The following is a 21157-nucleotide window of genomic DNA, read 5'->3' as shown; positions in this document are numbered from 1 at the left end:
CTCGATTGCGTACGGGGAAAGTTGGTCGGGGACTAGCAGCGCGGGTGCTGCACTAAGGGCTCGTTTCAACTCTTCCACAGCGCCTGTATGCTGCGGAAGCCATTCCCAGGGGGCTCCTTTCTTAAGGAGGTCTGAAAGTGGGGCGGCTTTTGTCGCGAATCCGTCGATGTGGTTCCGACAATAGCCAACCAGTCCTAAAAACGACCGGAGGGCTGAAACATTCTGGGGAAGGGGCAATTTGACAATCGAATCAATTCTTTTGAATTCGATCTCGCGTTTGCCGTGCGTGATGACTGTTCCCAAATACATCACTTTACTTTCCAATATTTGGGCCTTTTTCGGGTTAACTTTACAGCCAATTTCAGTTAAGAGTTCCAGGAGTTCGGCCAGAAGCGAAATGTGCTCTGCCTTTGTGTCTGTCTGCAGTAGTAGGTCGTCTACATACTGTACCAGACATTCGGGTCGGGAAAATTTTTCTAATCCACTTGCCAGCTGTCGGTGGAAAATGGAGGGGGAATTGTGGAATCCTTGTGGGAGGCATGTCCACGTGTACTGCTGCGTTTTAAAAGTGAATGCGAATTTGTATTGGCACGCTTTTGCCAATGGTATTGACCAGAATCCATTACTGATGTCCAATACCGTGAAGTACTTGGCGTTGAGACCCTGCTTGAGCATGGTCTCGGGACTAGTAGCTACCGTTGGGGCTACTGCGGGGGTTACTTTGTTGAGTTCCCGATAATCGATGGTCAGACGCCATGATCCATCGGGCTTCCTCACTGGCCAAATAGGGGCATTGTTGGTGGAGGCTACCGTTCTCAGTACACCTTGGTCCAACAAGCTGCCTATAACTTTTTCTATTTCCACCTCTGCCTCGAGGGGAAATCTATATTGCTTTTGCGGTCGGGGGTCCTGTCCGGTAACATGAACTTGTCCAGTCATTCTACCACAGTCATGACGGTGACTTGCAAATGCTGTCCTGTGTTTGTTCAGTAGGGCCTTAATTTGTCGGTCGGTGTGGAGTGTAGTCAGGTCGAATGAGTACTCTCCCACTGCGCTAATCCGATTAGCGTAGTCTCCTACTGTGAGGGTGGCTGGGGCTCTGTCTGATCTCGCCATTCGCCAGACACACTGGTTCACTGGGTCGAACGACAAGCTGTGAGCGTTCATAAAATCTATCCCCAGGATGTGCTCTGCTGTCCGGGGAAGATTTACTAGAACTACGGGGTGCCTTGTGCTAATGTTCCCTAGCTGGATCGCTACGGGTGCTGTGATATGTCCCTGCTGCGAGTGTCCGGTGAACCCGCTAAGTGTGATGGTGGAGGTGGTCGGCCACGTGTCTGCGTGTGCCGTGGTTGTGGAGTTAATGGTGGTGCGGGATCCTCCTGTGTCCCACAGTAACTCTATGGGCTTCCCTTTGACTTTCGCCGTGACTACGGGCCTCCCTGATGAGTCCCATAGTGTGTCACAGACCCAAGTGGGGGAGCCCGAACACCGTCAGTTCGTCTCGTCCACATTGGTGGGTCCTGACTGTACTGCTACATTGTGGATGGGTTTTGCTTTGTTGCGGTTCAGAGTGCCTGTCTGCTGGCCTCTCTGAGATCGCTGGGGTGCATTACACTCTTTTGCCCAATGCCCTAACTGTCCACAGTTATAGCATTCCTGTCCGTTCTGTTGAGGGCTGCTCTTGCCTTCATTTACCCATGCGGGCTTCTGGTGCTCTCTGACTGCTTGGATATCTGCAGCAGCCTGAGCCTCCTCTGGGGATCTAACCTTTCCTTTTGCCTGAAGCGATTGCTCCCAAGCGCGGGACAATCTTTTCAGGACCCATTTTTCGTTATGGGCCTCTTCTGAGGGGTCATAACTATTGCAAGCGCTCTGTCCTGCTTCTGTTGCGTGTGAGATAATTGTGCGCGTCCACTTAACCATGTTTTCACGGGTTAAATGCGCTCTATCTAGCTGTCCGAAAACTGCGCTGAAATGAATCCACAGCCTTCCTGCGAATGCTGTGGGGTGTTCGGATCTCTTCTGCCTGCACTTATTCAATCCTTCTACGGGGTCACCTCTATTGTACCCGATGGCATCTAAAATGGCAGTGTGCATCTCCTCTAGGCTGCCTCCTGCCACGTTCTGTGGGTCGGGGAGGGCTGCCACTACACTCTGGTCTAAGCTCAACACGGTGAGCTTAACCTGCTCTCTCTCATCCAGGCCGTACATGGTAGCCTGCTGTTTTACTTTTGCGAAGAACTGGTGGGGGTCTGCGGTGGGGAGGAACGGAGTGATCTTTTCACAAGCGTCCCTTAGCTGGGTTACTGTTAAAGGGGTGGTGTAAGTTATGTCTGGGGCGCCTTCTGATTCGGCTTTCCTCTGTGTGGTTACGGGATTCATGGGTGCGGTTATGATCTGAGCTGTGGGGGGTTGGGGTGCCTGTCGTTTCTGCTGAGCTGCTGGCGCACATGTTCCCTGAACATAACGCTGCGCTGTCTCGCTTAATTCCTGCCAATCTGGGGCATTTTCCCCATCTAACTGAGCTCCAAAGGTGCTTTGGAAGCCATTCTGCACCGAAAGCAGAGATTGCAGTTCCGCAATCTGTTTCCTGCATTTCGCGTGGTCAACTGTGCTTTGTCTTTGTTCGGTTGTTGCAGCATGGAGTGCTCTCAAAGCTGCTTTGAGATCGGAACATTGCCTCTGCAATGCCTCCACCTGCTTTTCCGATTCCTGTCTTATCAGAACGGCACGTTGCACGTCCTGATAGGCTTTCTCATACTGGGTCTGGGAACTGTTCAGATGAGCTAGACAAGACTGGTGAGCCCTCTTGGCATCATCCACCTCTCTATCCTTCTCTGCCAACTTCCCTTTTAATTCCAGGTTTTCTTTCTCGATGTCCCTGACATCGACCTTACTCATTCGGTTCCTTTCCTCTAAATCTGCCCGGAGCGTCCTGATGACCTCCTCTGCGCCTCGCAACTGTGCCAAGCAGGACACAATCGCCATCGGCTTGCGTGCTTTACCTAAACTCTTTTTGTGTATTTGAGAGAGGTTCTCCCACCAAGTATGACCTATACTTCCGGGACCTGTCTCCTCATTTGCACAAAACTCTTTCCAAAGGGGCCATCCCTTTCCCTGCAGATATTTGCGGAGTTCCAGCTCCCACGTGGGACACTGGCCTACTCTGCTACTGCTGCTGGTCGCTGCGACCACAAACTTTGCTGGATCCATCAGACGTTCCATTGCCTGCATGGCCATTTCCTCTGACTCTCTTTTTATAATTTGGAACAGGGGGTTGCTGGGGTGGTGTTTCGAGAAAAGGGTACGGCTTACACTATTTTCCGTTAACAAAACTACCGAAAGTTTGTCGCAACAAAAAGCTTTCAGTTTTACCTTACAGCCCTGTTAGTACGCATGCACTAAACACACTTCCGAATTTCGCTTATTATTTTGAACACCTTGAATACTTGTGATCTCTTTCTTTCTCTGCAATTTGGAGTTCTAATTCAAATTTCAGGGTCCTGGACACTGTGGTGTTTCCACTTACAACAGGGTCCCGGCGGATGTCGCCACTAAATGTTGCACGTTTTACTATGGGCGTAAAACGCGTTTATTGGAGTGTATTAACACGCCTCCGAGTTCGACGTGTGCTTAACACTGCTAGGCTCTGTTCTATGTAATTATTTAGCTCTGGAGTCGCCAGTTGCCGTATAGGCAACGTCACAAGTATTCCAAGGTCAAGTTCAAAGTAATAAAGACGATACACCGATTAGTAAAGTTCAAACGATCAATATTTATTATACAGTTAATAATAAATACTCATGCACACACTAAGAGACTAAGCTACAACTAAACATAAGCAAACAGAATACTTATCTAACAGGAACAGGCAAGGTCAGAGAACGAGGCCTTCGTCCTGGTTTTGTCTGCAGCCTTCAGCAAGCGTTCTGGTACTTGGGAGTCTAGTGGGCTTGGATCGCGTAGCGAGCGTTGAACTTACGGTTTCGGCGGCTGGTGCTCAACGGCTGGAGTCAGGATGCCAGGTGTCAGTCGGAGCCGGAGCACGGGTTTAACAGACCGGACAACACGAGGTCCCTATCTTTTATAGGGGTTCCGTTGTCCTTCCCTCTTCTCGGGCGGGCTCTACCTATTGGATCAATTTCTTATCGATACTGGATTAATTCCCCAATGCGAGGGGGTCTCCGTGATGGAGGGGGCGTTTCTTATGTCCTTTTGTTTGGAGGTTTCTGGTGCCTCGATGTCTGGGTCTTGATTAGAATGTGTCCATTCAGAACCAAATGTATCTATTGTGTGGGTGTTCAAGTCTGATGGCCTCATTAGCATGCAAAGCGTTTTGCCATTTGCACCTAGCTAAGGTCTTTTCACCTGAGCCCAAACTGGTTTCTGCTGCTGCAGAATGCAAACTGCTCTTTGCAGACTGCTGTTCTGGCTAAACTGTCTGTTTCCCAGCAGTCTTCCATTTTAGTTTGGCTCAGTGTCCATTTTGCGTGGCCAGCATGGCTACAATCCTAACTGCTATCTTTTATTTCCACTCGAGCAAAATCCATCTCGGGTCAAAATCCACTTTTAAACAGTTAGTCATCCCAGGAGTACTTGCTGTAAAGTGATGTCTTGGATAAACTGCTTTGAGAGAGAGATCCTTCAGGAACCAGCTTGCAGATTCTTGCCTTGGTCAAACTACTGTTTACCCTCTCATCCTTATCAGAAACTGCTGTTCTATTCACAAGCAAAATCTTTTTGACTGAACGGCTTTGAGAGAACTGCGAGCCTTCACCGACAGATCAAAAACTGAATTGAAACTCAACATCTGACTGCCTCAGCCTCTCCCATTAACTACATTATATTACTGAAGCGAAACACAAACCTCTAATTATCACCTCCCCAGAGAACTTAAACAAAATTCCATTAACCTAACTTTTATGATGCTTTAATTATCTCTTGTAGCCAAAGTGCCTGCTTGTCTTGTAAGCAAGGATTTAAAAAAAAAAATCTACTGCAGGAGTCATACACACGCTAACTCAGGCTTTGAGACCCTACTGCACCAAATACATATAATACAATATGTATCTGAAATTCCTACATTCATCACAATAGTGTAACCTGTGGGAAATTTTTCTTTTAATTTTTTATTTCAAGTCTTTTTACATGTAGACACTAAATATCAGAAGAACAGCACATCCCCTAATCAAACAACCACAGAACCCCAAACTCCCCTGATACCCACACCCCACCGTCCCCATTTTAACCCCTTACTTGTGGGGAAAGTTGACAATTGGAGAGAAGGTCAAGCTGATGCAGCAAATGAAACACCGGAACCTGAAGCTGAAAGTGGACCCCATGGAAGAGTGGGAGATACCACCATCGTGTTTGTCCCCCATTTTGAGAACCAAGGAGAACATCTGGAACAGTTCAACAAACATGCATCCTCACCAGCATGGAAGAAGTTGAGAATGGCTGCTGATGCAGACATCGAAGAATCTGTTGCTAACATGGCCGAAGGCAACCCGAAAACAGAACGTGCCCATTCATGTTTGTAGGCATATCGCATATATGTGGCGAATTAGGCCTCTGTGGTTATCACAAAATTCTACTTTATCCGAAATTCAAGGTGGTTTTCCTGGGATTTGACTTATCAAGAGTTTGCTGTAATTTGCCAATATCCGGTGGTCAGCATGTGGTTCTTGACAAATTTGTGTATTTCCAAATAGAGCATGATCAGTACTTGGTACAATTGAGGGAATCTAACTCTACAATCTGTTGATATATAGCTCCGGTATATGATTTTGTATTGAAATACATCATTGAACATGGAGCACTACAAACCACAAGTCCAGGTTCAATTTCCAGTATGTTAATTTTTACCAGGACATTGCAGGTATGCATGATGCCCTGGGTGAGGAAAAGGAAAAGAGTACCCAATTCATTTTTCCAATTAAGGGGCAATTTAGCGTGGCCAATCCACCTAACCTGCACATCTTTGGGTTATGGGGGCAAAACCCTCGCAAACACGGGGAGAATGTGCAAACTCCACACAGACAGTGACCCAGAGCCGGGATCGAACCTGAGACCGTGGCGCTTTGATGCAGCAGTACTAACCACTGCACCACCGTGCTGCCCTGGGTTTACCACTTCTGTTGAAAAATGCATGTGTGTACATCTCCAGAGAACCCAAGATTTAAATTTGACCATGCGTTCTTAAACAGTGTGCCAACTGATTGTCCAGTTGCGGCATGAGGAATGACAGCCAGGGTATTGTACATTGAGAATGGATATTGTCCAAGGAATAGGATCCTAGAATTAGCATGTTGATGAGAGGAATGGTTTTTTTCCCTCATCATTGACAGGAACGATGTTTGAGCTATTAATTATCACGACTAGAACCCAAAGAAAATGTCAGTGTCTTGCAGTTACTCCCCTGGTGTCCACTTGAATGAAAGAAAGATTGCCTGGTGGGGGTCATGAGAACGTCAGCCAAGCTGCTTGTTGTATTGATTGAAAAAACATGTGAAGCAATTTGACGGCAAAATTTAGTTAACTTGTGTTTTTCCAAACAGCCTGTAAATACCTTTGCTACCCTAGAAATGGAGGAGGAGATGGAGGACGAGGAGGAGCTGGAGGATGAGTGGGCTAAAGATGAAGCAAAAATCAGGGTGAGCACCAACAAATTTATTTTTGACAACCCTCTGAAGACAGTCTTAGAAAATGTAGATGGACCTGGCTAGGGAGAGTTAAGTTTTCCAATAATGAGTTTGCATATTACCGGGAGTTGGTAACCAGGGCTGGTGTTGTTTTGTCTGTGAATGAAAGCTGTTGAGCACGGTCCCTTTTGACCATCCTGATTTCTTCCTGCTTGTATGTAGTTTCCATTTGGTTAACATCAGTTTGATTTCATCGAACTAGATCATTTCTAGCTGCAGCAACAAGTTTGTGCTGCAAAGTTGGGTAGACGGGTAGTGGAATGGGTGCAACCAGCTGGTTGGAAAAGATGGTGGGACTTGTGGAATAGCCAATTTCAAGGAAGTGTTTGAAGGTGGGTGAGATTTAGCAAGAGCATAAGAAATCCTGCTGCCTGCCACATCTGCACCAATAGAAAGGGAGTGGGAAAATGCTCTGAGAAGGTAAAGTTGGAACAAGTGGCGATAAATGGCTAGTAAGGTGGGTAGGGGGCACGGGGCGAAGGGAAGAGGTTGTGCATTCAATTATCTGATGTATTAACTTTTTGGAGTGTAAAGTTCTATTCCAGATATTTTACATTTTACGTTTTTTAAAATTTAAAGTGCCCAATTCTTTTTCTTTTCCCAATTAAGGGCCAATTAAACTGGCCAATCCACCTACCTGCACATCTTTGGGACGGGGTAGAACCCGTGTCCTCGCGCAGTGAGGCAGCAGTGTTAACCTCTGCACCACCTCTGCTATTTTACATTTGAAAATTGCTATTTCTACTTTCACCAGCCAGCTAATGTAAGGAGTTAGAGTTTTTATGGGTCAAATGATATTCAATGTGATGAAAGGTGGTATTTAGTCACCCCTTATTGGTAGCCTCCTTAATCCTAATTGACGAGCTTGTCTGGATCAGTAACATGACATAAAGAGGCAACAGATGGTGGAGTGATAATGTTACTGGACTTGTAATCCAGAGACCCAGGTTAATGCTCTGGGGACCTGTTCAAATCCCACCACAGCAGAAAGTGGAATTTAAATCCAATTAATTAAATCTAGAATTTAAAACCTTGTCTCAGTAATGAAACTACCAAATTGTTACCTCATGTCCTTTAGGGATGGACTCTTAATTACCCTCTGATAGGATGAATTAAACTGCTGATTTGGACAAACTGCTATAGAAAAGTCAAAAATGAATCAAACCAGAACCACCACTTGCTATTGATCCAGGTGCCAGAGATGACAACAGCACACCCTGCCCAGTCATCCCTTATAAACATTACTCACATCTCTGGAGTTGTTACAAAATTAGGAGAGCTGTCCCACAGGTTATTCAAGAAACATTCTGACGTAGTCATACTGAGAGAACTCATGCTGTAATAACTTTGGCACATTGCTTCTTAAAGGCGCCAGACACCACACATACCTTGTGCCCAATGTCTCAAATACCTCCATTACCACTGTCAGAGGCAGCAGTGTACAGTCAGGTGGGAGTTTCCCTGCGAGTGCTAAACATGGACTTTGGGCTCCAAGAAGTCTCATGTCATCTGGTCACACTTGTACAATGAAGCCTCCCTGCTGATTGCCGCCTACTGCCCTCCTTCAGCTGATGATTTAGTATTTCCCCATGTTGGACACCACTTAAAAGAAGCACCGAGAGCATGTGAAGTATTCTAGGTGTGGGTTTCATTGTCTATTACCGAGAGTGCCTTGGTGGCACTATGACTCGCCAAGCTCTGAAGGACAGATCTGCCATAGGTAGTGAGGGAACCAACGAGGGAAAATCCGATTTGACCCCACCCTACAACTCCTTCCTGGCCATTCTACCTGTTGCAACAGATCCATAACAGTATTGGTCGCATGACCACACAGTCTTTGTGGAGAAGGAAGTTCTGTCTTCACACTGAGGATAACTGTCCATCATGTTGTGTGGCACTGTCACTGTGCTAAATAGAATAGATTCAGAATTGACCTAGCAACTCAAAGCTGGACACGTTTGTGGTACTATAGGCCATCAGCAACAGCAGCATTTTATTCAATCACAACCTGTAACCTCATGGTGCAGCATATTTCTCACTCTACCATTACCATCAAGCCACAGGATTAATCCTGGTTCAATGAGTGCAAGAGAGCACGCCAGGAGCAGCACCAGGCATTCCTAAAAATGAGATGCCAACCTGGTGAAGTTATAACACAAGACCTATATGCATGCTAAACAGCAGAAGCTGCATGGGATACAGTGCTAACGATTCCCACAACCAACAGGTCAGATCAAAACTATGCTTGCTGCCACATCTAGTCCAGTCCTTAATGGTGGAGGGTTGACAGATATCCCCATCTTCAATGATTGGGAAACCCAGCATATCAGTGCAAATCATATCATCGCCTGAAACATTTGGAACCATCCTAGCTAGAAGTGTAAAATGGATGATCTACCTTGGCAACCTCCTGAGGACCCAAGCATCACAGATGAAAATCATTCACATTGGCAACCTCCTGTAGATCCAAGCATCATAGATGAAAATCATCCACCTCAGCAACTTCCTGTGGACCCAAGCATCACAGGTGAAAATCTTCAGTCACTTGGTGAAATATCTTTTTTTTAAATTTTGAGTATCCCAAATTCTTTTCCCAATTAAGGGCCAATTTGGCATGACCAATCCACCTACTCTGCAGATCTATTTGTGTTGGGGTGAGACCCACGCAGACAAGGGGAAACTCCACACGGTTCAATCCTGGGTCCTTGGCACCATGAGGCAGCAGTGCCACTGTGCCGCCACTTGGTGCAATATCAAGGAATGGCTGAAGGCACTGGATACGGCAAAAGATATGGGCCTGCCAGTAGTCCTAAAGACTGCCTCGAGCCAAGCTGCTCCAGTGCAGCCACAACACTGACATCTATCCAACAATGTGGAAAGTTGCTCAGGTTTGTCCTGTGGGGGAAAACCAATCCAGTCTGTTGCCACCCCATCTGTCTTGTCTCGCTCATCAGCACAGTCGATAGTGCTATTTCGTAGCACTTCCACAGCATTAGCATTAACCTGGTCGTCATGCATGCTCAGTTTGGGTTCCACCTGGGCCACTCTGGCTCCTGACCTCATTGGAAATTTTGGGCAAACACGGTGAAAAGAGCTGAATTCAAGAGGTGATGTGAGAGTGACTGCCATTAACATCAAGGCAGAAATTGACCAAGAGTGACATCAAGGAGCCCTAACAAAATCAGAAGTCAGTGGGAATCAGGAGAAAAGCTCCCCAGCAGTTTGGAGTCATACCTACCACAAGGGAACATAGGAAACCAATCATCTCCAGCCGCAAAACATTGCTAAGAGTTCCTCTGGCGACTGTCCTAGGTCCCAACAATCTTCAGCTGATTCATCAATAACCATCTCTCCATCAAAGGATCAGAAGTGGGAATGCTTACTGATAATTGCAGAGTGTTTAGTGCCATCCAAAACTCCACCAATACTGAAGCAGTCCATGTCTATATGCAGCAAGACCTATACAAGGTTCAGGCTTGAACTAATATGTGGTGCAAATATTACTTGCCACTTATTTGCCAGGCAGTGATCATCTCCAATAAGAGAGAATCTAACCATCTCCCCATGATATTCAATGGCATTGCCATTACCATTGCTGAATTTCCCTGCCATCAACATCATGAGGTCGCAGCTCCAGCACCATTCAAGAATCATAGAATTGAATCACAGAAACGTGACAAAATCCAGGGCAAAGCCTGCTTAAGTGCCAACCCATCCTCCACCAGCACACATTGACAGCTGCTTGTGCCATATTCAAGATGCACTGCAGAAATTCACCAAGGCTCCTTTGACAGCATCTTCTAAACCCGTGACCTCTACCACCTAGCAGAGCAAGTGCAGCAGACACAAGGGAATGCCACCACCAGCAAATTCCCTTCAAGCCACAAACCATCTTGACGTCGACCCATATTTCTATTCCTTCTTTGTTGCTGGATGAAAGTTCTGGCACACCCTTCCTAACAATACTGTGGATATATCACATTGACTGCAGTAGTTCAAGAAGGCGACTCACCACCACCTTCCCTAGGATACTTGTGCAGGTGTGCTGTGTGGTTTATGTAGTTGAACTCCAAGCACCCTACATATTTGGGAATTTCTAGGCCTCAACCCTGCCCAATGCACCTAAGCAAACTTTGGTTCATACTTAAGGGAGGAATTGTGTACTTCAGAATCGAGTAGACAGAAACTGGGGATCTCTCAGCAGATAGAGGTTTTCTGCTTGTGTCAGAGTCAGTGACCAAAAAATGTTGTCTCCAGGTTTGGACAAGCAGGGTGTTTTCACCTTTGTTTGGTCTGAGCACAGACAGAGGGTGATGAATTTTGATTTTCGCACTTTGATTTTTGTACTATGTGAGATTGTTTTAAACTCAACTCAAACCTCATCTGCTGAAACAAGAGGGATTAATGTTTTTTTGTACTCCCTAATAATGCAGAGCGAAGACGGTGAAGATGAAATTGAAGTGGATGAAAAGGCAGAGAAGGAGAAGGCAGCAGATGACCAGTTTGCTAATATGAGCAAAAAAGAGAAAAAGAAACTCAAGAAACAGGTAAGAACTACAAAAATAAGTTTAAGGCTTTCAGCAAAATCTGAAATCAAGCTGCACTGCTGAAGTGAAGGAGAGGGATTATTCTGGTCCAGTGGCACCATTTTGTTGTCCACGGGGTGGTGCTTTTGTAAATTTGTTGTGCTCCTGTCAACTGCAAGACTGAATTCTTTGGTACGTGATATTTATGATCTAAAAGTAAAACCAAGGCTTGCTTTTACTCTGGGAGGTAACGTGCTTCTTCACACCTTTTCTTGTGTGCTCTAACGTTATCTGGCTCTACATCGTCATGTTTGACTCTCCGTTTCATTCTCTAATTTAATAAAGGCAGCAGCGGTTATTCAAATCACCTCCTGGCTGTGATGATCTGTAATGGTACTTATAGGTCTCGGGCTAACCAGGAATCGTGTTGCATTATTGTTGACACTTCAAACTAGAGTCTTCTCCAGTAGCTTTCCCCTGGGATGTTTTGCTAAACTTTGATAGGCTTTTTGGTTAAACTTTTCCGTTTAAATACAAGGATGGTGCCACCTTCCATGGACACATACTCTGTATCTGTGGGATCTTCCTGATGTGTTCTGCTAAATGTTATGATTGTTATCATGACCAGTGTTCCCTGTAAGCTGCAATCTACAAGTATGTGCGGCCACCTGGAAGAGACTATTTAGGCCAATCACATAATTCCCATAACTATTCAGTGTGCACCACTATGCAAAAAAATTGAAAGATGTTTAGGTTAATAATCCGGTGTGAATGGTTTGATGCTCCCAGAAATGGAGCTGTCAGATCAGAAGTTCACTATGTAGACGATTGTACTTTGCTGGCTGCAGTCGTAATTTGTGTGTTCCTCATGTTCTACTTGTGGAGCAAGTGACCATATCTTTCCTGGCACGTCTCCAAGTGATTGAGGCTGGTCCGCACTTTCCATGGAAGTTTGAAATCTGGGACTGCACACCAGACGGAAACAGTTACCAGGTTGCAATTGGTGAAGCTTGCGATCAGCCTGGAGGTGGTAATCTCAGCAGTTTGTAAGGTATGGACGGTGTTCCTGCCTGGGCTGGAGCGTGTTCCCGCCGGAGCTGTGTGACTTCAGACGGGTGCATGGGTCTTTTTGTTTTTGGAGGATCCCTATCAATGGGAGTATTTTGTTAACTGTCAGCCCATGGTGCTTTTCACCCGGTCACTCATTCTCCCATTCACTCGTGCTTTAATTTTAAAAACCGAGCCTCCGAGTAGAATACAGTTCTGTAAAAAGGGGGTGTGCCTTCGCTGCTTTTTTAAAAATATAAATTTAGAGTATTCCAATTCTTTTTTTTTCCAATTAAGAAGCAATTTAGTGTGGCCAATCCACCTACCCTGCACATCTTTGAGTTGTTGCGGTGAGACCCACGCAGACATGGGGAGAATGTGCAAACTCCACATGGATAGTGACCCAGGGCCAGGATGGAACCCGGGTTATCTGCGCTGTGAGACAGCAGTGTTAACCACTGCACCACCGTGCTGCCGCTTCCATTGATCCTCTTCACGAGCCTCTGCATGAATTTCTTTGTTGAGGGGGTTGGCCTGGATGCTGCATTGGAAGTCTGTCCTTTTCAAATGTAACCGGCAAAGTGCACCATTTTCTGTCTGACCGATGTCTGACGGTGGGATTGGGCCATGGGGTGTGTATCATTCTGCTGGTAAGATTGAGCATGCCCGTTAAGGTTACAGTCACGTTAAATGAACAAAATCTCCAACTTTCTGAATTGGAATCGAGCAGCTTAGGTTGAGAGCCATGCTTTCCTGCTTTCACCTTCCTTGTGTATATTTGCTATATGACATGTGCTTCATGTCACAATTTTTAGTTGTACTTAATCAACATTTACTGTTACAATTTCTAAGTCATTCTTTCCCATCAGTCCTGCTGACCCTAACTTTCACACTCAAGGCAGTATGTGGAATGAGTCTCCCAATTAATTACCTTGTCATCTTGCATGTAGAAAAAGGAACACATTCAACACACCATGGGCTTTTACGGGATAATGTATCTACACATGTTGAGTATCCTTTATCCATGAATCTGAAAACGGCCAGAAACTGCACAAACCTCATTGGCTTTGAGCGTGGGAAGTCTGGATATTTGCACGGTTTACCTTGCGAGTTTTGTAATGAACATGTTGGGAAAAAAAGCTTATTACAAGTATTCTATTTATTCAGTTATAATCTTGCTTTTCTAGCCATTTTATTTACTTTAGACCATAACTATCCTAGACTTCGGCTGTTGTCATAAGTTTATACGGGGTTTCCGAAAACCAAAATGATCTGAAATGCAATTGGTCCCAAGGGTTTTGGATAAAGGGTATTCAACCTGTCATACTTTTTAAAAATGTAAATATACAAATATGGTTGAAATACAATTTTGTGGTCTTTTGGGTTGCCAATGATTGTGAATGTTTGATAGTGTATGATGCATTTGCAGAGGCCTATTTACACCCTATGTGTTTTCCATAAGATCCCTTTAAGACATGGTGTTGCTGACTCTCCGGCTTTTCAACGGCTCACCTTCACTCAGTAAACAGTGGTCGCCGTATTTCAAGTTAAAAGTGGCAATTTCACAGCTCAGGTTGAACCAACAAAAATGCCATTTTAAGAGACTGAATGTTGGCAAGTAGGCTGTTTAATTTGTGCTTATTTCTTTTTCTTTTCAAATTCTCCCCAGATAGAATTTCAGCGCCAAGTAGACTCACTGAAAGCTTCGAACGACGCTGAGGGCGACTTCTCTGTGTCGCAGGCCGAACAGTCATCACGACAAGCCATGTTAGAGAATGCATCAGATATCAAGGTGCTTATTGCGGAGTCCTGATTGGGCGGGTTAGTTCGGGTTTTCACCATGTGAAAGTCACAATGGTAGTTAGAAAATTTGAGTTGGGCAGCACGGTGGCACAGTGGTTAGCATTGCTGCCTACGGCGCTGAGGACCCGGGTTCGAATCCCGGCCCTGGGTCACTGTCCGTGAGGAGTTTGCACATTCTCCCCGTGTCTGCGTGGGTTTCGCCCCCACAACCCAAAGATGTGCAGGGTAGGTGGATTGGCCGCGCTAAATTGCCCCTTAATTGGAAAAAATAATTGGGTACACTAAATTTATTTAAAAAAAAGAAAATTTGAGTTGGTGTCAGGTGGTACTGGGTTGTGTCCCAGATTTCCGCATCAATGATGGCGTGCTGACCAGAATAAATTGGCCTTGAAAGTCTTAATTTGCCACATCTTGTGCTTCTCAAACATTTGACCACACTTGTATACTGAAGTGCAGTGACTTTGGTTGGTTAACATCACACGGTAAATACAACACTTTGTGACAATGCCACAATCCCGGAGTACTGCACTGAAGTGCTACGCTGCCTTGTGCACTCAAATTCCTTGTTTGAGCCTCAGACCACATGCCTCCTACCTAGTGACAGGAGCATTACAAACTGAGCCAAGCTGATGCGAACATTGCAGGAGTCGACAATGTGACCAAGAATGGAGAAGGAAAACTGAGCAATTCCTTTTTTTTGTATGTCTGTTCCAGCAGTTTTTCTGCCCTGAGGAAGCCAAGTGCAAATCTCCTTTTATAATGGGCCGCACAGTAGCCTGCCATGTGCACAAAAGTACAACTTTTTCAGCTGCCAATCATAAAAAGCAATTGTTGTAGTGTGAGATTTCCATTCCGCTCCAAAATTGTCGTGTTGTGTTGTTGCCTGAATGTAAATCTAAAATTTTGGGTTCAGGGGTTCACAGGAATGCTCCACTGCTTGGATAGTTCTTTTTTCTCTCCTAAATTGTTACCCTTTCCCAGTTTTCTTCCTGCCTCTCAAGCCAGCCTCGTATGGATCAAACAGACCAGGAAGGAATGTCTCCAATCAGTAGGTGTAAATTGAACATTGAGGCACATTGCTCAAGTACCCTAATCCTCACAGTTTATCATCTAACTGCATTACTTTTGATACTGATGAGTTTAGATGGTTTGGGTTGGCAGCTATCTCTCTCTCTAATTTAGGATTGCACGTCATTTCAGCCGGTGCAGCGGTAACCGCAACCTGACTGTACTCCCACTCAACTGGGCAGTTGTATTTGGCTGTGATTCCTCCCTGTAACAATCTTTATTCGTGTCACAAGTAGGCTTACATTAACACTGCAATAACGTTACTGTGAAATCCCCTAGTCGCCATATTAAGGCACCTGTTTGGGTACACTTGAGGGAGAATTCAGAATATACAATTCACCTTATAAGCATGTCTTTCGGGGCTTGAGGGAGGAAACTGGAGCATCCGGAGGAAGCCCATGCTAACACGGGGAGAACCTGCAGACTCCGCGCAGACAGTAACCCAAGCCGGGAATCGAACCAGAGTTCCTGGTCCTGTGAAGTGCTAACCACTGTGCTATCGTATAGCTTACTGATGTCTGCGTAAAAGATGACTATTTCAGCAAGATCCTGCAGACCTCTGGGCATCTGTTTAGTGTCTTTCAGGAGCTGAAATGATAAAGTTTGAAAATAGAACAAAATTACCAGCCAACTAAAAAATGTCAATAGTGATTGTTTCCACCCAGCTGAAACTTGAGGAAGGGTGTATAATTGATGTAAAGTTTAGTGTGAAGCATGAATGCTTTTTGACATTACTGCAATCGTTGCAGTTTTACTCGTTTTCTGCTCGGAGCTGCATTTTTAAATTGAACATTTCACTTTTTTTTAGCTGGAGAGGTTCAGCATCTCGGCTCATGGGAAGGAGCTTTTCATCAATGCTGATCTGTACATTGTGGCTGGGAGGAGATACGGACTGGTCGGACCAAATGGGTAAGTTGGAAAATTTGGTTATTTTTGTTTTTGTCCTACTTTAAAGATCTTGACCCTTCATCAGCCTTTTTTAGTTTAATTTTTAAAAATTTATTTACAGGATGTGGGCGTCGCTGGCTCGGCCAACATTTTTTGCCCATCTCTAGTTGCCCTTCAGAAAGTGGTAGTGAGCTGCCATCATGAACCCGATGTTCTGCTGATGTTTTAATTTTTAAAAAAAATTTGGAGTACCCAATCATTTTTTCCCCAATTACCGGGCAATTTAGCTTGGCCAATCCACCTACCCTGCACATCTTTGGGTTGTGGGGGTCAAAACCCACGCTGCCACAGAGTGACCCGGGTCCTCGTTGCCAAAGGCAGCAGTGCTAACCACTGTGCCACCGTGCCACCCTACTCGGCTGATGTTTTAAAAAAAATTTAGATTAGCCAATTATTTTTTCCAATTTAAGGGGCAATTTAGCGTGGCCAATCCACCTATCCAGCAAATTTTTTGGGTTGTGGGGGTGAAACCCACGCAAACACAGGGAGAACGTGCTAAATCCACACGGACAGTGACCCAGGGCCAGGATTCGAACCCGGGTCCTCAGCGCCGTGAGGCAGCAATGCTAACCACTGTGCCACCGTGCTGCCCTCACGGCTGATGTTTACCTCTTACAACAAGAGTGAAGTAGTCTGCGACTAGCAGATTCTAGTGTACAAGGAAAGTATCTCCAATGGGGCAGGCGCATCTTAAAAGTATGAATATAATCTCAGAGAATGAAGGGAAAGACATGCTGAATGCACACTGTGAATGGAAAAGTCTTGCTACAAACCGATCTTCCCTCAGCTATGGTGCTGTACTGCACTGAACTTCCAAAGTAAAAGAAAAGGCTGTTTTAACCTAAGCCACTCCGAATATACAAAAATATTAATGTGAATGACAGACAAGTAATGATCCTCTGGTCTGTCTGCCCCGATTCACATCATTGCGATACCTCTGTGCATCACGATAGGGGCAGCATGGTAGCACAGTGGTTAACACCGTTGCTTTACAGCGCCAGGGACCTTGGTTCGCTTCCATGCTTGGGTCACTGTCTGTGCGGAGCCTGCACGTTCTCCGCGTCTACGTGGGTTTCCTCCGGGTGCTCCCGTTTCCTCCCACAAGTCCCGAAGGACGTGGTTGTTAGGTCAATTGGACATTCTGAACTCTCCCTCAGTGGACCCGAACAGTAGTGTGGCGACTAGGGGGATTTTCACAATAACCACTGCAGTGTTAATGTAAGCCTACTTGTGACACTGATAAAGATTTTTATTATTATACTCCTCCTGCATCCAGTGATCCCTCTAAGGTGCGTGGTCTCATAACAATCCGAAATGTGCTGCAAATTGGTCAATCAGGCCATACATAAAGCAGTGTTTCCCTTTAAGTTAGAGGTAACATCGGGCGGCACAGTGGTTAGCACTGTTGCTTCAAAGTTCCAGGGTCCCAGGTTTGATTCCTGGCTTGGGCCACTGCCTGTTCATAGTCTGCATGCTCACGCTGTGTCTGCATAGGTTTCCTCTGGATGTTCCGGTTACCTCCTCCAAGTCCCGAAAGACATTCTGTTAAGAAATTTGGACATTCTGAATTCTCCCCCCGTGTACCCGAACAGGCGCCGGAATGTGACAACTGGGGCTTTTCACAGTAACTTCATTGCAATGTTAATGTAAGCCTACTTGTGACAATAAACATTATTATATAATATTGTGCCTTCTGTTTGCAGCAAGGGTAAGACCACACTACTGAAGCACATCCAGAATCGGGTGCTGAATATACCTCCCAACATAGATGTGCTGCTCTGTGAACAAGGTAAATCAAATTTGACGGGCCAATTCCATTTCAGTGGTAGTATTGCAAATATTATGGGAGAGAGCAATTGGTCTTGTTCTCAATTGCCATTAGATACTACTTCTCGAAAGTGCACTTGAGTGCTGTGCATGATATGATCAGGTCGTCATGACTATTAGCATCTGGGGGCGGCACGTGGCGCAGTGGTTAGCATGGGACTACAGACCCAGTTTCGAATCCAGGCCCTGGGTCACTGTCTGTGTGGAGTTTGCACATTCTGCCCGTGTCTGCATGGGTTTCACCCCCACAACCCAAAAATGTGCTGGTTAGGTGGATTGGCCCCGCTAGATTGCCCCTTAATTGGAAAAAAAGATAATTGGATACTCTAAAAAAATTTTTTTAAATGACTTATAAGCATCCCTTTCCAAACAGCTTTGGTCCCATTGTAGATTGTTTTCATCTACCTCTGTATTAACCACCTTTGATATTTTGGTGTGCCCCTCACAAACTTTGCTATCAGAGCCCTTTTTCTAGATCATTTAATATGCTGAGCCTTCCATATGAGAGTCCTGACTCATCACTCCACTCTATACAGAATACGTGTCATTTAAACATAAGTTTGGCAATAGCGTGTTCTGTTAGAAGGAGGAATAGATTTGATGTGCAGCTAGGAAGGAGAGGTGAGATACATATCTGTATAAGTCGTGTATTATTGAAAATGATCCAATGAGCTAATGACTATTCCGGGGCCCCTCTCCTCAGAGGTAAGGGCTGATGACACAGCGGCAGTCGATGCTGTTCTGAAAGCTGATATTAAGCGACTAAAGCTATTGGAAGAAGAGCGACAACTCCAGGCTCTGTTGGAGAAGGGAGATGACCGAGCTGGCGAAAGACTGCAAAAGGTGAGCATTCAGGTTTCAGTAATCTATGCTAATCTCTTCATTGTCTTCAAACTGATGTAACAAATTATCATCGAACTGCTGCAACGTGCATCAAACTGCAGTCCAGTCAATGTTGCTGTTTGTCTTTCACACAAGCAGTAAAAAGAACATGTTGCAAAAATCTGTCGGTGATGCTGTGGTACATACAATTAAATATAATGTGGAGCACAAGTCCATTCAATCCATTGGTTCTTTTCGTTTTTGATGCTTCACATGAGCTACTCCCACCTATACCTCACCTAACCCTATGATTGGCATCCTCTTTTTCTTCCACATGTGCTTATCTAGTTTCCCATTAAATAGATCAATGCTGTTCACCTCAATCACTCTTCATAGAATCACAAAATCCCTACAGTGCAGAAGGATGCCATTTGGCCCATCGAGTCTGCACCGACCCGCCGAAAGAGCACCCTACTTAAGCCCTATCCCCATAACCCCACCTAACCTATGGACACTAAGGGGCAATTTAGCATGGCCAATCCACCTAACCTCTTGGTAGCTGGTTCCACGTTCTAGCCACTCACTTGGTAAAGAAGTTTCTCATAAGCTCCCTATTAGATGTCCAGTAGAACAATAACAACTTGTATTTATAAAACGTCTTTATAGCCTATGAGTATAAGTCAATCTTTGAAGCCAAGAAAAATCCCTTCAAAAACAGGGGCTAACTTGAATGCTGAGTATAAAAGTGTAACACCAGTGTGTGTGGTCGCTATTTTGAAATGTCATCTGTCTGCGATGCAAAAATGTGGGGATGTGTTAAAGTAACTTCACAATGCACCCCATTTCACCTGCTTGCTTCATTACACCCAATTATAAGGTACCAGTAAGTAAAACATGTACTTGTGGGAAGCAAAATTGAACTTGACTACTAATGCAAGTGTAGCATGTTGAGGCCGAAAAGAGAGTTTGACTTAATGTTGTGTATGTGCACAAAAAAAATGATTTTGTTTGGGGGGCCCGGATAAATAGGGCCAACCTAAACACTCAGATTTATAGCAATAAAATATCCCAAGGTGCTTCACAGAGATATCGTGAAACAAAATATGACATTGAGCCGCATAGTAAGATATTAAGGCAGATGACTAAAAGCTGGATGAAATAGGAAGATTTTGAGGAGTGTCTTAAAGCAGGAAATCAAGGAAGGCTTTTAGTGAGGGACTTGCAAAGCTTGGACTGCTGAAGGCACAGCTAACAATGGTGGAACAATTTAAATCAGGAATCTCAACAGGGAAAAATTAGAAGAGTGCCGATATCTCAGTGGGTGCACATTTTTGGACTGTGGGAGGAAACCGGAGCACCCGGGAGAAACCCACGCAGACACGCGGAGAACATGCAGACTCCGAACAGACAGTGACCCAAGCAGGGAATCGAACCTGGGACCCTGGAGCTGTGAAGCAACTGTGCTAATGGGTGTGTGAGATCTGGTGCAAGTTGGGACATGGATAACAAAGTTTTGGATGACCTGAAGTGTACGGAGAGTAGAATCTGTGAGGCCCGCCTGCAGTGTGAGAGGCAAAGGCATGGATTCAGAAACGGAAGAGCTGAGGCAGGCCCAGAGTGGGGTGATGGAAGTAAGTGCCCTTCATGACAGCAAATATGTGGTTGAAAGCTGAGTTGAGAGTCAAGTATTTTTTTAAAAAAAATGTATTTATTCAAAATTTTTCAATAAGTTTACAAAACCCTCCAAAAAGGAAAATAATACAAAGAAAGAAGGGCAACATGCCAACAGAACAACTTAACCCTCTAAACGATAAACAGTTTAGCAAAATAAACCCCCCCACCCCCCTACCGAGAATTTGATTTTCTCCATTTGGAGAGATTCCGAGAGGTCGGACAGCCAGTCTGCAGCTTTGGGTGGTGCTGCTGACCGCCAGCCAAACAGGATTCTACGGCGGGCAATTAGGGAGGCAAAGGCGTCCGCCCTCTTCCACAGGAATAGATCTGGCTGGTCTGAAACCCCGAAGACCGCCACTTTCGGTCATGGCTCCACCCTCTTCCCCCACCACTTTGGACATGGCCTCGAAGAAGGCTGGTTGAGAGTCAAGTATGATAGCAAGGTTGCAAGCATCTGGTTTGATTTCAGACATCTGCCAGATGGCAAGGGAGTCGAGTTTGTGCCAGGCACCAAAGATAATGGTTTCAGTCTTCAAAAATATTTAATTGGAGGAAATGTCTGCTCATTCAATACCGGATGTCAGATAAGCAGCCTGAAAATTTTGAGACAGTGAAGGTTAGTGAGATAGAGCTAGGTACTGTCAGCAGACATGTGGAAACTAATACTGTGTTTTTTGGGATGGTGTCGCTGAGGGACAGTATGCACTAGAGAAATAGCATGGGTGGGAGGAATCAAGA

General features: G+C 45.2%; 1 protein-coding gene across 3 annotated transcripts in view; it reads left to right on the top strand.

Moving 5' to 3' along the window:
• abcf1 (ATP-binding cassette, sub-family F (GCN20), member 1) overlaps positions 1-21157 on the top strand; it is a 99324-nt gene that overhangs the window by 40115 nt on the left and 38052 nt on the right. For all 3 annotated transcript variants that reach the window (XM_038816630.1, XM_038816631.1, XM_038816629.1), the window contains 6 exons: positions 6561-6656; positions 11138-11251; positions 13947-14069; positions 15957-16057; positions 17800-17885; positions 18627-18766. In XM_038816630.1, coding sequence (XP_038672558.1) covers positions 6561-6656; positions 11138-11251; positions 13947-14069; positions 15957-16057; positions 17800-17885; positions 18627-18766 — 660 coding nt within the window. The remainder of the gene's footprint in view (positions 1-6560; positions 6657-11137; positions 11252-13946; positions 14070-15956; positions 16058-17799; positions 17886-18626; positions 18767-21157) is intronic.

This window comes from Scyliorhinus canicula, chromosome 13 (assembly GCF_902713615.1).
Source record: "Scyliorhinus canicula chromosome 13, sScyCan1.1, whole genome shotgun sequence".
NCBI lineage: Eukaryota > Metazoa > Chordata > Chondrichthyes > Carcharhiniformes > Scyliorhinidae > Scyliorhinus > Scyliorhinus canicula.
This window is presented reverse-complemented; position numbering and strand designations above follow the sequence as displayed.